General features: G+C 46.8%; 2 protein-coding genes, 2 long non-coding RNA genes and 1 other non-coding gene across 10 annotated transcripts; 3 read left to right on the top strand and 2 right to left on the bottom strand.

Annotated features, from left to right (window-relative positions):
• Nucleotides 1-130: 130 nt before the first annotated feature.
• Nucleotides 131-10373, bottom strand: vash2 (vasohibin 2). 5 transcript variants are annotated; one of them, XM_055506519.1, is made up of 9 exons: nt 8904-10281; nt 5377-5465; nt 5098-5154; nt 4777-4851; nt 2726-2963; nt 2454-2597; nt 1522-1640; nt 338-438; nt 131-169 (listed from the first exon to the last, which is right to left on the bottom strand). In XM_055506519.1, exons 1-8 carry the CDS (start codon nt 9216-9218, stop codon nt 369-371), a joined length of 1107 nt encoding a protein of 368 aa, XP_055362494.1. In that variant the 5' UTR covers nt 9219-10281; the 3' UTR covers nt 131-169; nt 338-368. The 5 variants fall into 5 exon arrangements, with proteins under 5 accessions (XP_055362494.1, XP_040925380.1, XP_040925381.1 ...); XM_041069446.2 differs by lacking the exon at nt 131-169 and adding an exon at nt 10311-10373 and having other exon boundaries at nt 181-438; nt 8904-9340; XM_041069447.2 differs by lacking the exon at nt 131-169 and adding an exon at nt 10318-10370 and having other exon boundaries at nt 181-438; nt 8904-9340.
• trnat-ugu (transfer RNA threonine (anticodon UGU)) lies at nt 4132-4204 on the top strand. Its single transcript has one exon. It is a non-coding gene; the product is annotated as a tRNA-Thr (tRNA).
• LOC121202004 (uncharacterized) lies at nt 10304-12692 on the top strand. Its single transcript, XR_005897296.2, has 4 exons — nt 10304-10453; nt 11346-11454; nt 11611-12030; nt 12283-12692. It is a non-coding gene; the product is annotated as an uncharacterized LOC121202004 (long non-coding RNA).
• A 6032-nt stretch (nt 12693-18724) lies between these two features.
• On the bottom strand, nt 18725-22662 carry LOC129603714 (uncharacterized). Its single transcript, XR_008693906.1, has 2 exons — nt 22045-22662; nt 18725-18949 (listed from the first exon to the last, which is right to left on the bottom strand). It is a non-coding gene; the product is annotated as an uncharacterized LOC129603714 (long non-coding RNA).
• Nucleotides 18763-21247, top strand: LOC114849234 (cytochrome P450 2K1-like). 2 transcript variants are annotated; one of them, XM_029140442.2, is made up of 9 exons: nt 18763-18969; nt 19064-19226; nt 19326-19475; nt 19575-19735; nt 19826-20005; nt 20078-20219; nt 20308-20492; nt 20612-20753; nt 20831-21247. In XM_029140442.2, the coding sequence occupies exons 1-9, from the start codon at nt 18763-18765 to the stop codon at nt 21016-21018; spliced, it is 1518 nt and encodes a 505-aa protein (XP_028996275.1). In that variant the 3' UTR covers nt 21019-21247. The 2 variants fall into 2 exon arrangements, with proteins under 2 accessions (XP_028996275.1, XP_040925377.1); XM_041069443.2 differs by having other exon boundaries at nt 19064-19475.
• Nucleotides 22663-22680: the final 18 nt, after the last annotated feature.

The raw sequence follows: 22680 nt of genomic DNA on the forward strand, positions 1-22680 counted from the left end.
GAGGAGGCAGCTAATAACGGTGCAGCTTTTCTGCCTCCTGCCTGAACATCAGTGGTTGTAGTTGTGGTGGTTGTGGTGGGGGTTGTGGTGGTTGTGGTGGTGGTTGTGGTGGTGGTTGTGGTGGTTGTGGTTGTGGTTGTGTTGGTTGTTGTGGTTGTGTTGGTTGTGGTGGTTGTGGTGGTGGTTGTGGTTGTGTTGGTTGTGTTGGTTGTGGTGGTTGTGGTTGTGGTGGTTGTTGTGGTGGTTGTGGTTGTGTTGGTTGTGTTGGTTGTTGTGGTTGTGTTGGCTGTGGTGGTTGTGGTGGTGGTTGTGGTTGTGTTGGTTGTGTTGGTTGTGTTGGTTGTGGTGGTTGTGGTGGCGCAGCCTCATCAGATGCGGATCTGGTAGCCGTCGCTGAGGGTGCTGAGCTCTGGAGGCTTCCTCTCCACGGAGGCCGGCCTGAAACGGAGCAGAGGAAGTGATGAGGAGGAGGCTCCATTGTCGCCTCCACACAGTGTAATTTGTCTTTGTGTGGAGCAGCAGCAGCTCGTTACGCCGTCGTGCTAAGTGCCGTCTTCACAACAGTAACAGCTTTTTAAGCACCGCGTTCGAGTGGAGTCGGATCTGGAGGAACACGAGCACCAGGTCTGCGTCAAACGCGCTGCTTCCTGCCGAGCGGATCCACAGCGCGGCTCTGATCTCGCTCACATTCTGCAGGAATCACACTCAACGTCCCTGCGTCGCGTCTCACGCTTCATCTGGAGCGACGCCTCCTCACGGCGCCGCGTCGCACACTAGGAACTGGGTCTGTGGGTCTGCAGCTGCTGCCCAGTGTGAGGAGTTACATCCCAGAGACAGCTGTGTGTGTGTGTGTGTGTGTGTGTGTGTGTGTGTGTGTGTGTGTGTGTGTGTGTGTGTGTGTGTGTGTGTGTGTGTGTGTGTGTGTGTGTGTGAGTGAGTGAGTGAGTGAGTGAGTGAGTGAGTGAGTGAGTGAGTGAGTGAGTGAGTGAGTGAGTGAGTGAGTGAGTGAGTGTGTGTGTGTGTGTGTGTGTGTGTGTGTGTGTGTGTGTGTGTGTGTGTGAGTGTGTGTGTGAGTGAGTGAGTGAGTGAGTGAGTGAGTGAGTGAGTGTGTGTGTGTGTGTGTGTGTGTGTGTGTGTGAGAGAGAGAGAGAGAGAGAGAGAGAGTGTGTGCGCGTCTGTCTGTGCGTATGTGTGTGTGTCTGTGTCTGTATGTGTGTGTGCGTCTGTGTGAGTCAGCCTGTGTGGAGCGTCTCCTAACCCTAGGAGCAGCCATTCCCACGTCTCTGGACCTGGACACCTGCTCAGAGGATGTGATGTGACTCGACTGCCTGAGAAACGCTGAGCTGGACGAGCCGCTCGGTGACAGCTGTAGGTTGAGATTAGCGCCTGAGCGGTTCTGGTGCCGTTTGTCAGACAGACAGACACACACACACACACACACCAGCCTGTCCTTGACCCGAGCACAGTGCGCTGATCAGGACCAACGCTCGTCTAACACCCGTTCATCACTGAGGCACGTACGATTTGTCTCTGCGATGAGCGAAGCGCCGCGTTGGACTCCCCGGGCGTCGCCGTGGCGACAAGGACTTCCCCCGGCTCCGCTCCTTGATGGGCGACTGGGCACTGGACGACTTTAGAATCTGTGAAGAGCACAAAGCAGCCACGAGTCACACACCGTACGACAGAGGAACCAAAGCAGGAGCAGAACGTGCGTCTGCTCCAGAACAAACCACAGGAAACGTCCCCACGACGGAAGGAACGGAACGTTTCAGCTGTTTGGACAAAACCTGGCTGTTTTGCTGCAGGAAGAAAAAGTCAGGAAGCTGAAATCTCACAGCTGGTCGTGTTTGTCATGTGCTTCTGAGGATGTGGGTCAGTGTGTGTGCGTGCGTCTGTGTGTGTTTGTGCGTGCGTGTACTGTACGTGTGTGTGTGTGTTTGTGCGTGCATGCGTGTACGTGTTTGTGTGTGTGTGTGTGTGTGTGTGTGTGTGTGTGTGTGTGTGTGCGTGTGTGTGCGTGTGTTTGTGCGTGCGTGTACTGTACGTGCGTGTGTGTGTGTGCGTGTGTGTTTGTGCGTGCATGCGTGTACGTGTTTGTGTGTGTGTGTTTGCGACCTCGTGCTCTACAGCTTTGTTAAATCTAGGACAAAGCAGATGTGACATTCGCTCGTATAATCCTCCTTATTAAATCCCATCCTCCCTCCACTCCTCAAACTCGTGTTCGTACTTAAACACGTCTGATCTGATTGTGTTTGTTTGTCGAACCCTTCGGAGCAGGAGCTCTATCACAGGAAACGTCCCTGGACGCTGAGTCACATCTGTGGTGAATTAATGAAATGCAGCTGCAGGTTTTTCTGGCCGTGGTCTAAAACCTGCTTTAAGGCCATGTTTTCCACTGTTGATCTGATTCTAGGAGACTTTTTGGTCTTGAGTTGAACTCATTGTCTCTGTACCTTCATCCTCATGTCGCGCCCGTGTTTCTCCAGCTCCTTCCTCATCTCCTGGGCTCCCAGTCGGGCAGCGTTCAGCACCAGATGCTTCCACTCGATTGGCTGGAACACGTGGGGGTCGTGGGGCACGTACAGGCCGATTTTGACCTGTGGGCGAGAGCGGAGCGTTGACGGGCGTCTGTGGCCCAGCAGGGGGCGCTGCCCGGCCCCGCCCGGACCAACCCGGACCCGCGCCGCCCGGACCCGCCCGGACCCGCCCCGCCGGCACCGCCTACCTTCTTCAGCGTGTGCTGGTATCTCTTGTAGGAGCTCTCGAACTCGGCCACCAGTTCTCCCAGCGTGCGGTGTGTCAGCGCTTTGTCCATCAGGTCCTGGCGCCGGCTCATTCCCAGGGACCCGTAGCGGCCGTTGCAGTAGACGCCCAGAACCACGTGGTGGAAGCAGTGCCCCGAGAACTGGGTCTTGAAGCTGATGGGGAAACGCTCCAGGGACGTGAGGCCGTTGGTCAAGTATCTGCTCAACGCGTTAGAGAAACAAACGGGACAACGAGGACCGACCGGAGAACAGGTGTAGGACTGGACAGATGAGGTCGTGTCTCAGGACACGCAGCAAACGCATCCTTCGTGTTCTGTCTCCTTCATGGCGTCAGATCAGCAGCTTCACGTGCTCTTTGTGTCCTCAGCATTGATGTTAATGTTCCGCTTCATCCAACTGTCCAAACAGCCGTCTGTCCGTCAGCACACAACCACCATCAGAGAACGTTGTCTGGATGTGGATCCACCTGAGGCTCATTTAGTGACACAACGGCTCGTTGTTCCTCAGACGAACAAACACGCTTCCTGTGATGGAGGACGTGTGACGCCGCCGCCGGCAGCTGCTCTGAAACCCACGGAGGAAGGAACCGAACGGAGCGACGGAGACCACGGGCCCGACCTCCTCCTCCCCCTCATCTCCTCACCTCCTCCCCCTGGTCTCCTCACCTCCTCCCCCTCATCTCCTCACCTCCTCCCCCTCGTCTCCTCAACTCTCTACCTCCTCCTCCCTCCCCCCCCCCCCCCCCCCCCCCCTCGTCCCACTTTCTCTCCCCTCATCTCTCCTCACCTCCTCCCCCTCTCGGCATCTCCTCACCTCTCTACCTCCTCCTCCCCTTCCCCTTCCCCCCACCCTCCTCCCCCCTGGCCTCTCCCCATCCTCCTTTTCAGCAAGACGAGATTCTAGATACGACAAAACGAGAGGAGGCACAAAATCGTCTTTAGTGACTTCACAAAGACTCTCCTCATCTTCATCATGAAGCTTCCAGGCGTTACTGCACAGCCTCCAAACGTTCTGTTTAGTCTCCATGTGTTATTTACTCTTGAATATTATGGACAAAGACAAGGGTTGTTCTCAGTCTAAGGCTGCTTTAAACTCAGCCTCATTCTGTTAAACCACAGCTCAGTGATGGTTGATGAGAAGAGACACAGACCCAGAACAATGTGACCCAGAAAAAACGAGGGTCACTGTTCAGGGGACGGACAGCGGCCGAGGACTCGCTCTAGAGCCCAGTAAACCCAGTGACTAACAGCGTTAACTGGTTGGGCTGGTACCACATTAGCTCAACAATAGCTGGTATGTGAGCAGGGTGTGGCCTCCTCGTTCATTCACATTTAAAAGCCCAAGCATTGACCTCTGCACCAGGTGAGGCCTCATAGCTCAGTGGTTAGAGCACTGGTCTTGTAAACCAGGGGTCGCGAGTTCAATTCTCGCTGGGGCCTTAGCTTTTTCTTTCTCAGGGCCTTGGAAGGTGAGGATCCAATAATATTATGTGACCCAACACATTAATCAGTAAATAAAATAAGTATCATGAAATTTGGCTGATCAAATAATTAATTTACACTGCAGCAAATCTCTGGTCCAAAACTATTTAAAGCTAAACAACTGCCACGTTACAGACATAAACACTAAAAGCCTGATTCAGTAAATGACTCTTAATAGTCAAGCCAAACCTTCACTAATCACCTCTAATCACCTTAAGTTCTACTTTGCTGAATCTAAATGAAATAACAAATTTGACTGTAAAAGGCATTTGATGAAGCTGCTGTGAAACTGCACACTGCTGCTTTAAAATTTAAGCTCTGCTGGATGATGCTAAGCCTGCGAATGTGTGCGGTGGTGGGTCAAACTTAGAAGTCGGCTTGTTGCCAAGCAACACTGTTCAGTAAGTGCAGGAAAGGGTGAGTGTGGTGGTGGTAGGGGAGGGCACAGACATGGAAGAGCAACGAGCCTCCCAGAGTTCACCTACGTAACATGCGACCTTTGACCCCGAGCAGGGATCAGGAAAGGATACATCCCCAGGATGACAGCTTCAAGGCATTTGATTGGCAAAGACTCCCTAATCATCTCTCTCGCCGTCTCCATTAACCTGTAGGAAGGAAAGGAGGAGACCAAGAACATGAAGCAAGGATGAGGATTAGAGGGAACAGGAGGTGAAGGAGGAGCAGTGCAAAGCGAAAGCAAAGGGGGAGAAGCAGCAGGATGGAGGAGAAGCAAGAGAAGAGCAGAAAACGGGAAAATATGCAGGGATTCATATCAGTCACGCAGCCTTTAATAGGTTATATAATGATCCAGAGACACAAAGGTCACATCTTCAGAGCTGGAGTTCACCTACCCACAGAGAGGCCGGCTCTTCTTGATTTCAAAGAACTGGGTTCCTGTGTGGTTGTATCTGATGGTCGTGTTAAGTGAGACGAGATATTTCAGTCACGAGGGAAATTGTTTTGCCCAATTACCCTCACACACACACACACACACACACACACACACACACAGTTTTCCTCATTGCTGTGCACCAGGTTCTATCCAGCTGTTATGGCGACACATGGGTCTGATACAGAGACACGCATTCACTAAGACCTACGCTGACAGGACACGTTGTGTCAAAGGATACTGCAGAGCCTTCATGTAGTTCTGGACGGCCACCAGCCAGTCAGGGACCGACATGGACGGTTTGAAGTTTGGGACTGAGGGAACTGGATGCTGGAGGAAGAGGAACAGAACCAACAAGAAAGGCCGTGAAGCTCTCACGTTGTTTACAGCACATCAACATGTGGTGGAAAGGGCCGCCACCAATGCACCTCCTGCTCCTAAAAGGTCCCGTGACTCATTATAGCTTCTAAACGGGGCTGTTGTTACCATCAGTGCTGCGGACACTAGTAGCAGCTGTGAATAGTCATAAAACGCCGTGACTGAACCATGTGAGGGCGAGTCAGACCAGAACCCAAAGCAGCACTTCCTCCGACAGCCTGTGAGCAGAGATCATTTCCTGTGACTCTCCACTTCTGCTCGTTTATGGCTTAAGCAGCAGGAGAATGTGGATACATGCATGTACATGTACAATACTGCCTGTCAGTCAGAGCCAGTAACGCTGCCGACCCCTCCGGCCTCCCAACGCCCCAGCACAACCAGTCTCCTGCCAGTCGGCACCAGTTCATGGCACATTTTACTACCATGATCTGTCATGTAGTGAAATCACTGCAGTGTCAGTACCCCCCCCCCCCCCCCCCACACACACACACACACACACACACAGGCTGGAGCTGAGATGGGGCTCATCCCTCGTTTCTCCACTGTCTGTTAATGGAGGATTCAGTGACCCTCTAGTTATGATCCATCCTCACAAGATGAATGTGAATGGTCGACCTCCAACCTGTGAGGTTGAACTTTACTGAAGGCGGAGTCACAACGCTAACGATAGAGAGGACGGACGGCGGCTCAGGACGCGCTCAGAGGTCATGAACGCCCCTTCATGCGTGTGGGCGCGTGGACGCGGACTCCACGGACCGTGTTTGTTATAAAAGTGACGCAGTATTCTTGGTTTTCTTTGTCTAATGAAGGTTATTAATCAATAAACTAAGTTGAAAGTACCTCAAATAACAGAACCGAGCAGCTGAGACGGGTTCCCTGCGTTGAGGCAGATTGGAAGCAAGAAAAGACAGGAGCAGACTAGTGACTGCTGAGTCCACGGTTCACGCGATGAAGGAATGACAGCTGTCACACGGAGGCTGGTCGCAGCTAACGATGACTCAGCATTTTCATGGGGCGTCAGATCGCGTTTCGCTGAATTGTGAAGGAAGCGACATGAGCGCAGCTTCAGCCCATAGGTCAGAATGATGCAGGCTCGCTGTCATTCTGGTTTATTAGTGGCAGAATATATACTGAAACATATAGAGCCCTGCTTCAGGTTTTTACAACTTCTATATGAATATATATATGAAACCTGTAAAACAGGAGGAGAGTTTATGGATGAGATCTGCAAATGTCACAGAAAAGAATGAGCCTCAGAGTCAAAGTGATGACAACAGCAGCAGTCTGCATTGAGGTGAACACAGCAGGTGCAGGAACAGCTGATGGCGTCACCTCGCAGTGACCTATGACCTTCAGAGCACGTTTGATGTGTGCACATTAAAAATGGAAACCACCAAACTAGCGACAGAAAGATCACGTTTCCTGCTGGTGAGATATCTTTAGAGCGGTGAATCCAGAGGAGTGCCCTGTTTGTGTGTGTGTGGGGGGGGGGGGGGGGGGGGGGGGGGGGGGGACAGCTGAGCAACTCAACATCAAACTCCTTTTGTCTTGCATTAATCTGTTCTATTCTTAGTTGCATATCAAGTGCTGGGAACTGGCTTTGCCTTGAATCTACTGGGAGCCTGTAGTGATCACAGTTAACAACACCTACTTGATTGAAGATTATTGCCTCAGAGCATCTGTCTGGACTAATCCACGTTGGCAGTCGCCCACAGGAATCAGACATTCAACCCAGAAAACATGCTGTTTATGCTCAATGCCAGCAAAAAAAGATGTGGAGGAAGTAGTGGACGTTTGGCTTTTAGGCCAAATGAAAATTAATAAATTCATGAAGCCAGATTTACAAACATAAACTTTAATTTTTATGTCATTAATTCAGAATTATATGCCAAACATTGTTTTTCTCCTTGCAGAGCTCTGGTACAGATTCCAGTTCCGTTTCCCATCAAGGTCCTTTGGTCCAGTTGGTATCCAGAGATTATCCACGACCCAGATCGTATCAGAGGGATTATTGGTTACCGTGCCAACACTTGTATTCTGCTAATGCGGCGCTGGAAGAAGACATGTCAAACATGGCTGAAGGTACCAGATGCTGCCTGCACACCTGCACAAGCCACACCTCCTCATGTGGTGGACCTGATCCCTGTAAATGCACCTCAGCAGCTGTGACAGCGCATCAGTGACTGCGTCTGTGGCAACCGCCACTGACAACACACACACACACACACACACACACACACAGAGCGTCGGGTTGCATATTAACAATACTGCGACATAACGTGATGAGCTCCGGTTTCCTGGCAGAGAAACTCTGTTAAAACAAACTTGATACAGACTTGTTTGCATTGAGGACAGGAAAAAGAAACGCAGATCTCAGCTTTTGTTTTTTCGTGTACGTTTCAACTGGTTATGTTTTGTCTTTTTATTTGGTTCACAACCGGACCTGATTCAAATTCCACCTCTGACCTTAGACTTCTGTTACATTTGAAGGGTTTATGGCTGAAGTGAAACGGTTTGGAGGCCTCACGTGATCCTGGTGTGTTTGTTGGCACACGCCCTCCTTCTGTCCACAACAACAGGACTGTGGCACTGCCGGCCAACAGGGTCACTAAGGAGCACACGGCCAATTAGTGGAGCTAAACAGCAACCACATTCCTCCTACTCAGCCTGACACACAACAGACATTCATCCAAATTACTGACAGGAAATGTGATCAAATCTGGGACTGAAGCTCCGCTCGACGCTACATTTTCACAATTTGGGGGGAATGCTGATTTTTAGAAACTCTCATGATCGGGTCTCGTCGTAGACTTGTAAAGCTAGTTTATGATAACCAATCAGAAACATCCTCAGAGCCGAAGGCGACGGCAGGTTTTTGTATAACACATTCATTTCCACATTACTTGACTGATTTAAATCGTCTTTAGTGAAAATATATTCAGCACTTGCCCAAACTTCGACTGCGGGTGTCGATCAAGCACTGGGATGAGTCAAAGCGAGTCAAATGCACTGTGGCGTGTCCAAATAGCAGAATTAACACCACTTGACAGGTACTGTGCCCCAGTTTAGCACAGCTGTTGTCATGGTAATCTGATGCATTTCCTGAGTGCATGTGTGCGTTTGTGAAAACAAGATGACATCAACACCTGAAGTGTGAACTCGAACGCCTCAGGACATTATGTTTATTGCTGCTGGCTGTGAGACACATCATCTGATGCCAGGACTCTCACCGCACATGTTCTTTATAGTCTCTGTCTTAATCAGCCCTCAGCGAGACACGCAGCGGCCTCAACGCTCCACAGCACTCAGATCAGCTCATGATACAGCTCCATCAGAAATCCCTCACGTCTGTCTAACATACTGATACGGACGTTTAGAAGCCAGGCTTACCTTGGGAAGGTAAGCGGCGTTCCGCAGCCTGTCCACCATCTCCTGGCCCTCGGGATGCACAGCAGCCACGTGGGACCACATCCGTTCCCAGGTCACGCTCTCAATGGGAAAACCCGTGCGGTTAACGTAGAACAGGACTCCTCCATCCTTCTCCTCCTCCTCCGCGGGGCAGTGGGAGCTGTTGGGGGGAGAGGGGGACTCCTCCTGGGGGCTGCAGTGGAGGAGGCAGTGCGCGCTCGTGCTCTTGGACCGGCCGTACCTGCTCAGCTTGGCCGGGGAGGTACCGGCTCGGCTCGGAGAGTTGGGTCCGGTCATTGATCCCAGGACCGGATCCCAGGACCGGATCCCAGGAGGAGAAGGTCCGGAAGCGCTCCTTCACGTCCTGGAGCGTCCTCTAGTCAGCGCTGGACGCTGCGGGTTCATCCTTAACGACAGACCTGGCAGCAGAACGCGCAAATCCACGTCTTTACCGAAACCCAAATCTGCTTTACAATCTTCAATAAATAGAGTGACTGTGGCCAATGTTTCCCGGAGCCCCGGCAGCGTTTGTAAAAGGAGCTCCCTCAGCGCGGCGTTTCCCTATTTAGGAAGCGGAATGACTGGACTACAGGGCGACAGATCAACATCCTCCCAAACACGGCAACCGCTCGTTACACAGGAAACCCCGCAAACAGAACCACGTCCCGAACCCGGTGCAATCCGCATTTGGAGTCGCGACGCTGTGGAGCCCTCAATGTGTCAACCGTTATTAATCCAACCGCACCGTGTTCTCCACAGGGGCTCCGGGTTCGGGGAAACCGCGGTTCGGAAGGCGAGCGCCTCGAACGGCACACCGAGGCAGAACCGAGGCAGAACCGAGGGGAGCCGAGGGCGGTGGGTCCCATTCATACCGAGGCGCAGCTGCCAAGTCCGGTGTGGGTCCGAGGCTTTGTAACTTCACCTCGTCTTCGCGTGCGTCAAGCTAGCAGCAGCGAACAGCCGCTGGACCGGAAGCGCAGCGGGAGGAACGTCGCAGGCGTCTGTTAGTCTTCAACGAGGCGAGAAAGAGTTCGGCCACCGGCCCAGGTTGTGAACAGGCGCCTCACAACGCGGCCGGTCGCAGGTTTAAGTGCACGAGTAAGAGAATCGTCTTCTAAAGCTCGACCAAACAAACCCAGATCGTATCAGAGTTTTATTTTTGAAGGTCTCTTCCGGAAGTCGGCTTGTTCTTCTAGCTAGCTAACACTGCGGGGGACGGAGCTTCCCACTACTCCGTCCGGCTAAACGACCTCTTCTGTGCACCCCTCTTTGTCCGGAGACTTTGTAGCGCCTCGGCGTCTACTACCTTTGAAAAAACACGCCTTCATGTCGATAAAAGGCTTAATTGGTCGTTTACATGATTGAACCACTTAAGAAAAACGGTCCCACCAACAACCTGCTGTTGTCTCAGGTCTCCCCGCTGCTCGTATCCCCGGCAGTGTTCTGTGGATTTCTATTGGTCGAGCCAACAAAGAAGGGCGGGCTAAAGAGTCAGCGCGACCATATTTGGAAGTGGCAGCGCTCTCTGATTGGTGAGTTCTGACAGACGAAGGCGTCAACAAGTGATAAATAGCAACACATTGGATTTTTGTTGCATCTGTTGATTTAGCATCTTTTTACTTGTTACGGTTATTAACACAGTGACAAATAGCGAGCTGCAGTTTATTTGTTTATTGTTTATTATTTGTGGAAATAACTATAATCTATAATTAAAATGATAAATGATTTGGGTTTATTTTTGCAACAAGAGGGAACAAAGACTGAGTCAGACCACATATAATTCATTGGTTGTTCTGTGCAAACTCAGAAATTAAAGCTGATTCTGATTCTGTTATCAAAGCTATTGTAGCAAACAGGTGTGAGACAATTTGTTGTTTGAAAATACTAAATTACTAAATTCTAAAGTTCAATTATAATTATTATTATTAACAAAGCATTTGTTTGTCTATTCTCTAATTTTGATAGTGGTTAAACTTTGACACCTGCTGGTCATTCTGCAGTAATTTATATTCATAAAATATCATTAGAATGTAAAATAATATACTTTTAATGTACCTTTCTTTTGGAGGTTATTTCTAGTGACCTTTTAAATGCAGAACGATAAACTCAGTCTGTAATTAAACAAAGAAGCAACCAGCAAAATATAAAGGCAACAACATTAAAAACTGATTCTAAACTTCATGCATTCAGAGTAAATGTTTAATTTGTGACAGTGACACACTATAAAACCAGAAATGCGAACCTCTCTTTACATCACAGTTAATAGGTTACTGTAAAAATATCTTTACATTTAGGATTCTCTGATGTTTTTTTCCATGGGAAAGCTTTGCATACAGTAAATAATTGTGTATAAAAAATACAAACAAATTAATGTCAGAAATAATTATCCCATGGTCTGTTTGTCTTGCTTCGGTTTGTTAACAGTAGCGTAAAGTTCATTTTTATCATCTTCGTCCTGAGAAGAGGAACCTTTCACGCCGCTGCTGCCTGACACAGCATCCTCCTCTGTTTTCTTCTCAACCTGACACAAAAGGTAACAGCACAAGTACTTCAGCAACCATTACCTCAGCTTTTTTCTGGTGTGTGTGTGACACACACTACAAACACCTGGGGCCTCAAGTACAAAGACTTGCGTAGATTTCCTACTAAACTTTGTGTACGTTTTTAAATACGGTTTGCGCCCACGCAGGACACTGAGTGGGACCGTGTGTGCAGGTGTTAATGCTGCAGGTTCCGCAAAGTGGCGGAAATAAAAAATAAAGTGCTCAGGGTCCACTGGCACGTACCCCCCGCTGTGCAGCTCTCTGTGGATGCCCCATGGCTGGAACCCTATGAGCAGCAGCTGGATGTGCTTCTCACGGTGTCACGCTCCAAAAACAGGCAACTCTACGAGACGCTCTTATACTGCAGGTCCTCCAATAAATACTCTAACAGGGCGATAGACTATACGTATATGTACAGAATGTGTGTTTGCACCAGTTTGCACATGTTTTTACATCCTCTCATGTAATTGCAGTTGACCACAAATGAATGCAGCTCTGACGCCTGCAGTACGACGGCAGCTTACCTGCATTTCCCTCTCTGTTTTCTTGCTGAAGCTGATTGAAGCGTAAGAAACAGAATCAGAATCCGAGTTCAAGTTCTCTGCCTGAAATCACAGATACAGTTTTCTGCAGTAAGGATAGTTGAATACTGAGACATCTGAAAACTCAAATGCTGGCTTGTTATCAACAATGAAAACGAAGCTCACATTCTTGTCTTCCATCTTTGACTTTTTATCTAAAAACACAATTTATAATTTTACTTTTACTACAGAGTGAGATTTGTAAAAAATGTTTATTGTGCTATTTTATCTGTGCAGGTCCTCACTTTTTATTTTCTGCCATATGAAGAACCCCAGTGCGATTATAACCACCACTAAAACCAGAGGAACGAATATGTACCACCACAAAACTAGAGAGAGAAAAAACATACGTTACTGGTTTTGACTTTGCTTTGTTCACCAAACATCATGTCATGTTTGTTTCCAGTTTAGTTTTGTTGCATTTTGTCTGTAGTAAATGAGTTAAAAACCTCTTTAGTGTCATTTTTGTGTTTCCCTTTCTGTTTCATGCTTTAAGATTAATGATACACCTTTTAAGAAGACACTTAACACACCCTTAAATTCAAGTTAAATTTGTAACATCACCAAATATTTTGCTTTGTGAAAAATCGCTGTAGTTGATTATGTAAAAATGAGGACATATTCATAAATAAAAGTACCATTACTCATCTTGGTGTCTTCGTTTTCACTTGGGTTCTATAGGTTTTTGTTCTTGCCTGAAGAAAAAAGGGAAAAACTAACCATTAACCAACTAATCAAACAGAGAATTCTTCATCTGCTGTTGTACTTCATTACTGTTCCTTCATTTACAGACATATTTACAATTCCTACCTTAATTCGTTTTCTATGCATGCTTACCTGCACACGAGAGCAGTAGTTTGAGGACTGAACACATGTAATCCATTTAAATTTGACTTCTGCCTTTTTTGTTCTCATCACTTAAATACTCAGTTGTGCTTCATATAAGGAACTTCAATCTTCTTCCTGTCATTATTCATTCCTCTTCCTCAGTGTGACTTCAGTCCATTGTCTGCTATTGGGGTAAAGGGGTGTAGCATGGTGCCAAAGCAGCGTTCAAACACAACCTGTTTCATCTCCCAACAGTTAGTTGTGTCCTCGTCTGTTCTGCCCTCAGAACTGAACTTGAACAGCATCCCTTCACCTGCACCAAAAGGTGGCACCAGGAAGTCCAGCAGGTGGCGCTAGTCCATAACAGTGATGCAGACTGTTTTGCCATTTAGCTAAAACGTGTTGCATTGTAAGCTCTTTGATCAAAAGTTGATCAAACATTTGTTGTACACATTTGAACCCCGATCAGTTTGATATTGTGGTTGAGTTTGTCCTGCATTTTGTAGTTTTCTTCTATTGCGGTTTTATCATCTGAAGTTTTTTACCTCTGGTTCATGTTCAGCTATGAATAAGTGAATGAAAGGGGAGTAGAAAGTGAAAGTGAAATGACCCTGTGATCCTTTGACCCATAATCATCTATAGCAGTACCGTAGGTGAAGCTGCTCCACTGTGATCACTTATCAACACGAGTATATACGGTAATAAAAGTTAAACAAAGGTCTCAGAGCGCTGCTATGAAAAGGAGCACCCTACTGAATATGCACAACCGCCTGGGCTTTGGCCCTGCCCAAAGGCAGGACCGGCACTGACTGGCAGTTAGAAAGCAGCGCTCCTGACCAACAGACCCACAAAAGCACAGGCAGCCGGGCAGGAAAGTCAAACATACCCTAGTTTTGATCATGGGGATGTCTGATGTTCTTCTCCAGTCGTCCAGTTCCACCTCTCTACTGGGGGCTCTGCTGATCCTGCTGCTGGTCTACATCATCTCCTCCTTCCTCTTCAGCTCCAGGCAGAATGGGAGCGATCCTCCAGGACCCAGACCTCTTCCACTGCTTGGTAACCTGCTGCTGATGGACCTACAGAGACCTTACAGGACGTTACTGCAGGTGAGGCGGTGGGTGGAGCAGGGTTGGCACTTTGCTGCATCTGGTTTTCATGCAGATCTGAGCATTAGGTAAAACAAGACATGCTCCTGCTTCTAGCTTTCCAAAAAATATGGATCAGTGTTCACCGTCTACTTTGGGTCCAACAAAGTGGTGGTTCTAACAGGATACAAGACCGTGAAGGAGGCACTTGTTGATCACGCTGAAGAGTTTGGAGACAGAGATCAACTTCAAATTGTGAAAGACAATAATCAAGGACGTGGTAAGAAAAGGCCTTTTGCAAATGACCCTGTTTAGGCGTCTACTATGCTTTAATTGCTTTACACCAGGCGTTTTATGGTCCAACGGGGACGCGTGGAAAGACATGCGGCGGTTTGCTTTGACCAACATGAGGGACTTTGGGATGGGCAAGAAGGCGTGTGAGGAGAAGATCGCGGAGGAATGCCTCCATCTCACTGAAGTCTTCAAAGAGTTTAAAGGTGTGTTTTTATAACTTACCAGGTCGGCAACACTTCACCCAAAAAATGTTCACCTTTTCCTTTTTTCCATTTTCTGTTGCTGCAGGGAAACCGTTCGACACAACCCAGCCCGTTAACTACGCAGTCTCCAATATCATCTGCTCCATAGTTTATGGCAGCAGGTTTGAATACGATGATCCCGAGTTCACATCTCTGGTTGACAGAGTAAACAGAAACATCCAGCTTCTGGGCTCTCCGGCCGTGCAGGTATTCTCGCAAATGTCTGGTGTTCTTTTTAGATTGTCAGCATTTTGAATTTGCAGAATTTGAAGTATCAAATGTTACAAACAAAATTTTCTGACCAGGTCTACAACCTGTTCCCATGGATCGGCAGATGGTTCAGTTTTACCAAAGAATTTAAGAAGCTGTTTTATGCCAACAAGAACAAGAATTTACAGCTGTTTAGTGATTTAAGGCAGACCCTCAATCCACACATGTGCAGAGGCTTAGTGGACGCCTTTCTGGTCAAAAAACAAAAGATGGAGGTTAGGAAAATGCTCTTCCAGAAGAATCTGAGTCTGTAATCAGACCGTCTGAATAACTGCTCTCATCCCTCTGTAACTACAGGACTCAGGAATCACCGACAGCCACTTCAGCGATGCTCATCTCATAGCATTAGTCCTTGATCTCTTTGCCGCTGGGACTGATACCACAGCAACAACACTGAGATGGGGGCTTCTGCTGATGGCCAAGTACCCAAAGATTCAGGGTAATAATTTAAAGAAGTCAGTATTTACATGCACCTGAGTGATCACGCTGGCGACCTGGGGAAACAGAAATCCATTTCCCCCGTTACATTGGTGAAAGCAGAACTAGGCCGTTAAATGGCCTTTACAAGAAGGCTTGTATAGAACCAAGGGTGTGTAGCTGCCTGCAGACACTCATTCTGCTGCTGTCAGCAAAAAGCAGTAGCTGTATGCAAGGGTCATTATGCAGACTGATGTAAAGTTTGCTCAAACTAAATGAGCCAGAAAGCACGCTTCTGCCATGCCAGCAGTCGAGGAGTAACCAGATCACATGGATTTATGAAACATAGTCAAAACGCTCTCAAAAGGCTTCCTTCTATTTTTATGTCCAGACCAGGTCCAGGAGGAGATCAGCAGGGTGGTCGGAGGTCGTCAGGTGCAGGTGGAGGACAGGAGGAACCTGCCCTTCACCGACGCCGTCATCCACGAGATACAGAGAATCGCTAACATCGTTCCCATGGCGCTTCCTCACAAAACGAGCCGGGACGTCACCTTCCAGGGTCATTTCATTAAGAAGGTCAGGAGGCCTGGACCTGTGAATAGGGGGGATCTACACTGAATGAATGAATAAAATATAAATCACATTTTGCTTTCTAATTTTAAAGTTGATGAGGAATTGTCTTATTCAGGTGAACTCATTTCTGGTTACTGACTCACTGACTTCAGTTTTGATTTAATAGCAGTGGTGGTAACCAAAAAAAGCAAACCTGACCAAGTTAAAATGAAGATTAGATGAATATGTCCTGTAATTTGTTGTTTTACGTTGTGTGCAGGGGACCACGGTGTATCCCCTCCTGACGTCTGTGCTCTATGATGAGAGCGAGTGGGAGAAGCCTCACAGCTTCTATCCTGCTCACTTCCTGGACGAAGATGGGAAGTTCGTCAAACGCGACGCCTTCATTCCTTTTTCTGCAGGTGTGTGAGCTCAGTCTTCACTTCCTGTTATCGACCACTTCTTTGCGTATATGAACCTGTTACCGTCGTCATCTTTTCAGGTCGCAGGATCTGTGTTGGAGAGAGTCTGGCTAGAATGGAGCTGATCATCTTCTTTACTACACTTCTTCAGCACTTTCGGTTCACTCCTCCACCCGGAGTCTCAGAGGACGAACTGGATCTGACGCCGCGTGTTGGCTTCACCCTCAACCCTTCAGCCCATGAACTGTGCGCTGTCTCCCGGATGTAAAAACAGCCGGATGTAGTGGAAGAAATCAAATGTAGCTAAACTAAAGTAAATGAAGGCATCCTGAAGAAAGTATGGAAGGACACAGAAGAGCGAAAGTAATACTCAGTGCTAACAAAATAAAGGTCTGCCCAAACTAAGTAGCAGCAATGCTAAAGAGAAATTCAGACTTCAGTCAAATCAGATTCAATTGATTTTCCAGGGGCCAGAGACGACTCACCATGGTGCAGTGATGAAGCAAAGACCAATCAGAAGGCCAACAGGCAGGTCTGAGGCAGGATCCAGGTAGACTGTAAAAAGCAAAAGCCCAAAACCCAGATAACAGTCACATACACAGAGAGTAGACACTGACAGACAGGAAAGCGATCAGCTGCTGTTTGAAGGAGAATGTGGAACTGAGGGACAAGACAAGAAGAAACCAGTGGGGTTTTTTTCTGAATAAGAGCGTAAACTGGATGTTCAGTCATTATAGTCAAATGTTTAATTAATCGTAAGTTAATAGTAATAATGCTGTATAATTAAAAATCCAAAATCTTTGTAATTCTTTATAATGTTGTTGCCAAATTTGGCTTTCCTTTAATGTCTCCTGTCTGAAATCAGGGATGTATTATGCGTTTATAGTTATTAAAAGTTGTTTAGTAAAAGATTAAACCTGACTCATTATTGGTAATCGTTCACTGTGTGCAGCCTCTAGGTAAAAGGTAGAGCTGAGACTGTGTGTTTGTACAAGATATGTGTGTGCGTACACACATCATAGCATTCAGAATTCAGAGAAGGGTGATTTCATGGAATTTGCCTCCACAGAATTATTATTAATCTGCCTACAAACCAAAAGACAAAGCTCTATAATGATAAGCTGGCAGTGACATGTGCAGTGATTTCCTACTGGCCATTAGCTGGGTTTATTACTGAGACAGCCCTCCTACATCTAGTAGCTCACAGACAGCAGGACTGAAACCCTATGTTGACAGGCAATGCTCACATCAGTTCTGAAGTCGTGGGGGTGTCTGATGTTCTCCACTCGTCCAGTCCCACCTCTCTACTGGGCTCTGCTGGTCCTGCTGCTGGGTCGCCTGCAGTCTTGCAGTTGCCCTTCGACACATAAGCTCTAGCTACCTAGAACTGGCAATGCCTGGTAGACAGTCATGATGAAAAATGTTGGACCAGGATATACTGCTGCTGTAAAAGAGCAAAGGACTGTCCTCGTCAGCAATGTTCTGTTTCTGTGCATTTCAAAAAGCAATAAAAGGAAGCGAGTAAAATAATAAAATGTAACTGCTACATCATAAGAACGGTGGATTTTAATATCTATGGTTACAGAGTTTTATCATGTGTGAATGCAGCACTAAGCCAGTAACCAATAAAACATTGTGTTCAACAGACGACAAACAACTACAGCGTGTGCAGTAGAGTTTCTACGATCCACAGAATCCTGTTGAGCTCAGCCTTGTTTTTGTTCTTCACAGCCTTTCACCTAAAGGCTCTACAGCATTATACTGTATGTGCTACACACACAGGAGAGACAGGGGTAAGATGGTGGCACTGCCAGAATTGGTGTAAAACATTGTGCAACCTGGCAAAGTGTCCTTTCTTTGATAAATTATCTCAAAGGTCTCTGGAACAAAGGACATCATGAAATTAAACGTTTATGATGAAAGCCTTTCCCCCAGTCTGACTCGTGTTTGGCAAACATTTAGTTAGTAGCACCATAAAATTGAGTTAGTAAAGTTCATTCCCATCATTTATGGGAATGTTCAAAGTCCTAAATCTGAAGTCTAATGAGTTTTACATGCATGTCTTTGCAGATGTTTTTTTCTTTTTAAGGAACATATATCGTTCAATTTATGTTTGTTTAAAGTCGACCTAACATTAATCTAATGGTTCATTTCTAATCTAATCATTTTTTACTTTGACATAATAACTATGTTAGAAAAGCTCCTGCATTGATTAGTGAGTTTCACATGGACGTGAATGAACAGGTTATTTTGAGGTTGTTTTTCATGTTACTGTACGTCAACCGTGGTTTAGGCGTCTGCACAGCTAAAATACCAGAGTCTCCAAACTTGTTCCTGCAACCTCTGTACAGGCTTTGAATCTGAGCGTCTGATAACATCAGCATAAAGAGTTCAGACAGTCAAAGTAATAAAAGCATAATTAACAAGGACAAAAAAACTGATAAAGACATTTGAGTAGAGCCTGTGTGCACAACCTTTTCCCTGCTTTACCCGTGGGCTGGGCTGAACTTATAAAAGGCAGCACTTTAAAACAAAGTGCCCATAATGCATCAGGCAAAAGAGCAGGAACCTCATTTTGTCAGGAAACAAAGTTTATTATTTTAGGTCATGGGGATGTCTGATGTTCTTCTCCAGTCGTCCAGTTCCACCTCTCTACTGGGGGCTCTGCTGATCCTGCTGCTGGTCTACATCATCTCCTCCTTCCTCTTCAGCTCCAGGCAGAATGGGAGCGATCCTCCAGGACCCAGACCTCTTCCACTGCTTGGTAACCTGCTGCTGATGGACCTACAGAGACCTTACAACACGTTATCAGAGGTGAGGCGGTGGGTGGAGCAGGGTTGGCACTTTGCTGCATCTTTTTTATGTAGATTTGAGCATTAGGTAAAACAAGACATGCTCCTGCTTCTAGCTTTCCAAAAAATATGGATCAGTGTTCACCGTCTACTTTGGGTCCAACAAAGTGGTGGTTCTAACAGGATACAAGACCGTGAAGGAGGCACTTGTTGATCACGCTGAAGAGTTTGGAGACAGAGATCAAATTCCAGTTCTGAATGAATTTAATAAAGGGCATGGTAAGGGAAGGCAACATATGACCTTTTTTCTACACCTTTGCCCTAAATGTCCGGCTCTGAGACTTATTTGGCATAATGTGCTGAAATACTTGCCCTCAGGCGTCATATGGTCCAATGGGGAGTCCTGGAAGGAGATGAGACGGTTTGCTTTGACAAACTTAAGAGACTTTGGGATGGGAAAGAAGGTCTGTGAGGACAAGATCCACGAGGAATGTGACTACCTCATTGAAGTGTTCAAGAAATTTAAGGGTAAGTGTCTCATTCTAACCCCCTGCATGCTACACTACACTAAAACCTTTAGATTTCTACTTTAGAAATGAAATGCATGTTTCCTGTGTCCTGTTGCAGGAGAACCGTTTGACACAACTCAACCAATGAACTACGCAGTCTCCAATATCATCTGTTCTATGGTTTATGGCAGCAGATTTGAATATGATGATCCAGAGTTCACATCTCTGGTTGACAGAACAAATAGAGGCATGCAGCTTATGGGCACTACAGCTATAAGGGTAGGATTTCATTCTGTGTCATTTTAAAACAATAGAAAAAGATTTTTTTTCACGTCCCCCTTGATAGATTATAACATTGTGTCTTAACAGATATACAACCTTTTCCCATGGATCGGCAAGTGGTTTCATGAGTTTCGAGAGTTCACTACTCTCACTCTTGCTAACATCAACCAGAACCGACGACTCTTCAAGCTTCTAAAAGAGACGCTGAATCCACAGATGTGCAGAGGTTTCGTAGATGCCTATTTGAGCCGAATGCAAAATCTAGAGGTTGGGAACTGCTGTATAGCTAGAAAAGAAGTTAAGCTCTCATCTATTGGCTCAATTTATCTTGTTCTGCAGGAATCTGGAATTACCAACAGTCACTTCCACGATCAGAACCTCATGATGATGGTCTTTAATTTGTTCGCTGCTGGCACTGATACAACATCAACGACTCTGAGATGGGGACTTCTGCTAATGGCCAAATATCCAAAAATACAAGGTTAGACGGTGTGGGACATTTAAAGTTCATCCCGCTATGTGGGATTTGCCAGGATAAACCTCATCTTTAAAACCTTTGTGTTTGCCAGACCAGGTCCAGGAAGAGATCAACAAGGTGATGGGAGGTCGTCAGGTGCAGGTGGAGGACAGGAAGAACCTGCCCTTCACTGATGCTGTCATCCACGAGATACAGAGAATCGCCAACATCGTTCCACTATCACTTCCTCACAAAACAAGTCAAGATGTCAGCTTCCATGGTTACCTGATAAAGAAGGTTGGACACGGCATCTGTCATTGTAGTTCTGTTCAGCGTATCATCAAATGAGGGAGTGGGGCGTAGGTTTTGTTCATGTGCAACGATTCCCCACATATGAACTGATGTATTGTCCACAGGGGACCACGGTGTTTCCCCACTTGATGTCTGTCCTCTATGATGAGAGCGAGTGGGAGAAGCCTCACAGCTTCTATCCTGCTCACTTCCTGAACAAAGATGGGAAGTTCGTCAAACGCGACGCCTTCATGCCTTTTTCTGCAGGTGTGTGAGCTCAGTCTTCACTTCCTGTTAATAATCACTTGATTGCATATGAACTTTTTCACATTGCTCTCGTGTAGGCCGCAGGATTTGTCTTGGAGAGAGTCTGGCCAGGATGGAGCTGTTCATCTTCTTCACCACCCTCATGCAGCGCTTTCGATTCACGCCTCCACCTGGAGTCTCAGAGGAAGAACTGGATCTGACAGCACGTGTTGGCTTAACCCTCAACCCTTCGTCCCACAAACTCTGTGCTACCTCCATTATGTGAAGAGTTTGGCTTGAAAATGCTGGAGTGTTCAAGCAGTAGCAGTAGGCTATAACCTGTGTAGCAGGAAAGTCTGATGTTGTAAATAAGCAATAGATTGTTTTCATCAGCAATGTTTTTTCACTTCACACTGTATTGTGAAAATTATAATTTGCAACCCTTGCAGAAAACTAGGGTTTACGTCACACTTAAATCTTAACTGAATGTTTTATTAAACAAACACAAAGCATGACTGACCCCTTGTGGTCAAAACAGGTGTTGCCAGAGCTGTTCTATTTTATTTCATGGTTCTGAGTTGTTGATGTGATCTAGTGCTCATTTAGTGGAACTTACAAAGCTTTGCATCAGTACAGAGGAAAGAATACAAAGAGCCAAGGTAGATAGAGAGAAGAAATGGTGCCAATATAGATATAGGTTTGGTTATAAAAGGAATATGAATTCTGTCATTTACATTAGTCTCTTGATATACAGTGATAACCTACTGGGAACAGAGCTGAACCTTGTTTTTCTGCTAACACTGATAATCACACGTGGACCCATCTGCAGCTCATACTGACGTAACACTCAGACCCTCCTTATTTGTCACATGGGACACGCCTTTTTATATTCTTTCACTTCTTCTGGTTTCTCCTCGTTATTGATAATCGCGCACAGCTGGAGTATTCGAGTCACTTCGCCAGTTCGTCCTTGTGACACGGCCTCGTAAGTTAACGATCTCTGTGTCTTTGTCCCAGTTTGATGATACTCTTACTGAAAACGTGTTTTTCATTGTCTTTGTATTGAATCGTCCCGCTTAGTCAGTCATTTGTTGTTAATACAACGATTCTTGTACTGAAAACAGGTGTTGCAAAGTTTACCTGCGTGTAACAAAAACGCCCCTACAACGCAAAGCAACAACAGACACAACAAGTCCACCCAGTCGTGTTGTTGCACGAAATCATCCTAACCTGCAAATTTTCAAACCCTGTTAACGAATATTTCGTCAAAGGCGACAGATCTAGTGTTTGTGGTGTTGGACGAAGCACGTACAGTATCCGTGTCCTGTTCAAGCAGCGGCTGCTGCCGTGAGCTCGTCCTGACGGAGGAGGTCCGCACCACTCCGTGTCTAGCGGCAAATGAAGCGCGCATGCGCATGCTGCAGCTGCGCCCGCCTTGGCTCAGCAGTTTTCTTACTGTCGCTCTCAGTACAAGCTAGTTCATAGCGAGCTAGCTTATAACGTCATTTAGAATAAAACCTAATGCAACGGCCGTGATATCACCGGTACATTACGAATGATTTTAAATAAATATGAGATGGAGGAGGGCTAAAAAGACCAGTTTATTGATGATATTTTGTAATCTAACTGAGAAAACAGCTGAAGATGAGATAACCTTTATTCGTTGCACGGTGGGGACATTCCAAAGAAGTAAAAGTAGCTCATTATTAGGTGATTTTAAGGTCTTTTACTCACTTTTTACTTCCCGCCTCGTTCGTCCTCGCTCCCGCGGTGTCCGTTACAATTGGAAGCAAATCGACAGCGGCGACGCCGTTCGCGCCTTTTATCACAGCCAATAGCTCCGTTCCTCTTTGCGGACCCAGCCACGCCGTAAACACGACCCGCGTGCGTTTGTACCTGTGGTCACGTGGCCCCTGGACCTGTTGCAGAACGCTGGGAAGGCCGCCTG

The sequence above is a fragment of the Betta splendens genome, chromosome 24 (assembly GCF_900634795.4).
Source record: "Betta splendens chromosome 24, fBetSpl5.4, whole genome shotgun sequence".
NCBI classification, from domain to species: Eukaryota; Metazoa; Chordata; class Actinopteri; order Anabantiformes; family Osphronemidae; genus Betta; species Betta splendens.

Coding starts and splice junctions, on each gene's coding strand:
- vash2 (XM_055506519.1), bottom strand. CDS start 9,218: ATGACCGGACCCAACTCTCCGAGCCGAGCCGGTACCTCCCCGGCCAAG. Junction 5,466..8,903: donor ACGCCGCTTACCTTCCCAAG/GTAAGCCTGGCT, acceptor CTCTTCCTCCAG/CATCCAGTTCCCTCAGTCCC. Junction 1,641..2,453: donor GGCGCGACATGAGGATGAAG/GTACAGAGACAA, acceptor TGCTCTTCACAG/ATTCTAAAGTCGTCCAGTGC.
- LOC114849234 (XM_041069443.2), top strand. CDS start 18,763: ATGGGGATGTCTGATGTTCTTCTCCAGTCGTCCAGTTCCACCTCTCTA. Junction 20,006..20,077: donor GCCGAATGCAAAATCTAGAG/GTTGGGAACTGC, acceptor CTTGTTCTGCAG/GAATCTGGAATTACCAACAG. Junction 20,754..20,830: donor CTTCATGCCTTTTTCTGCAG/GTGTGTGAGCTC, acceptor GCTCTCGTGTAG/GCCGCAGGATTTGTCTTGGA.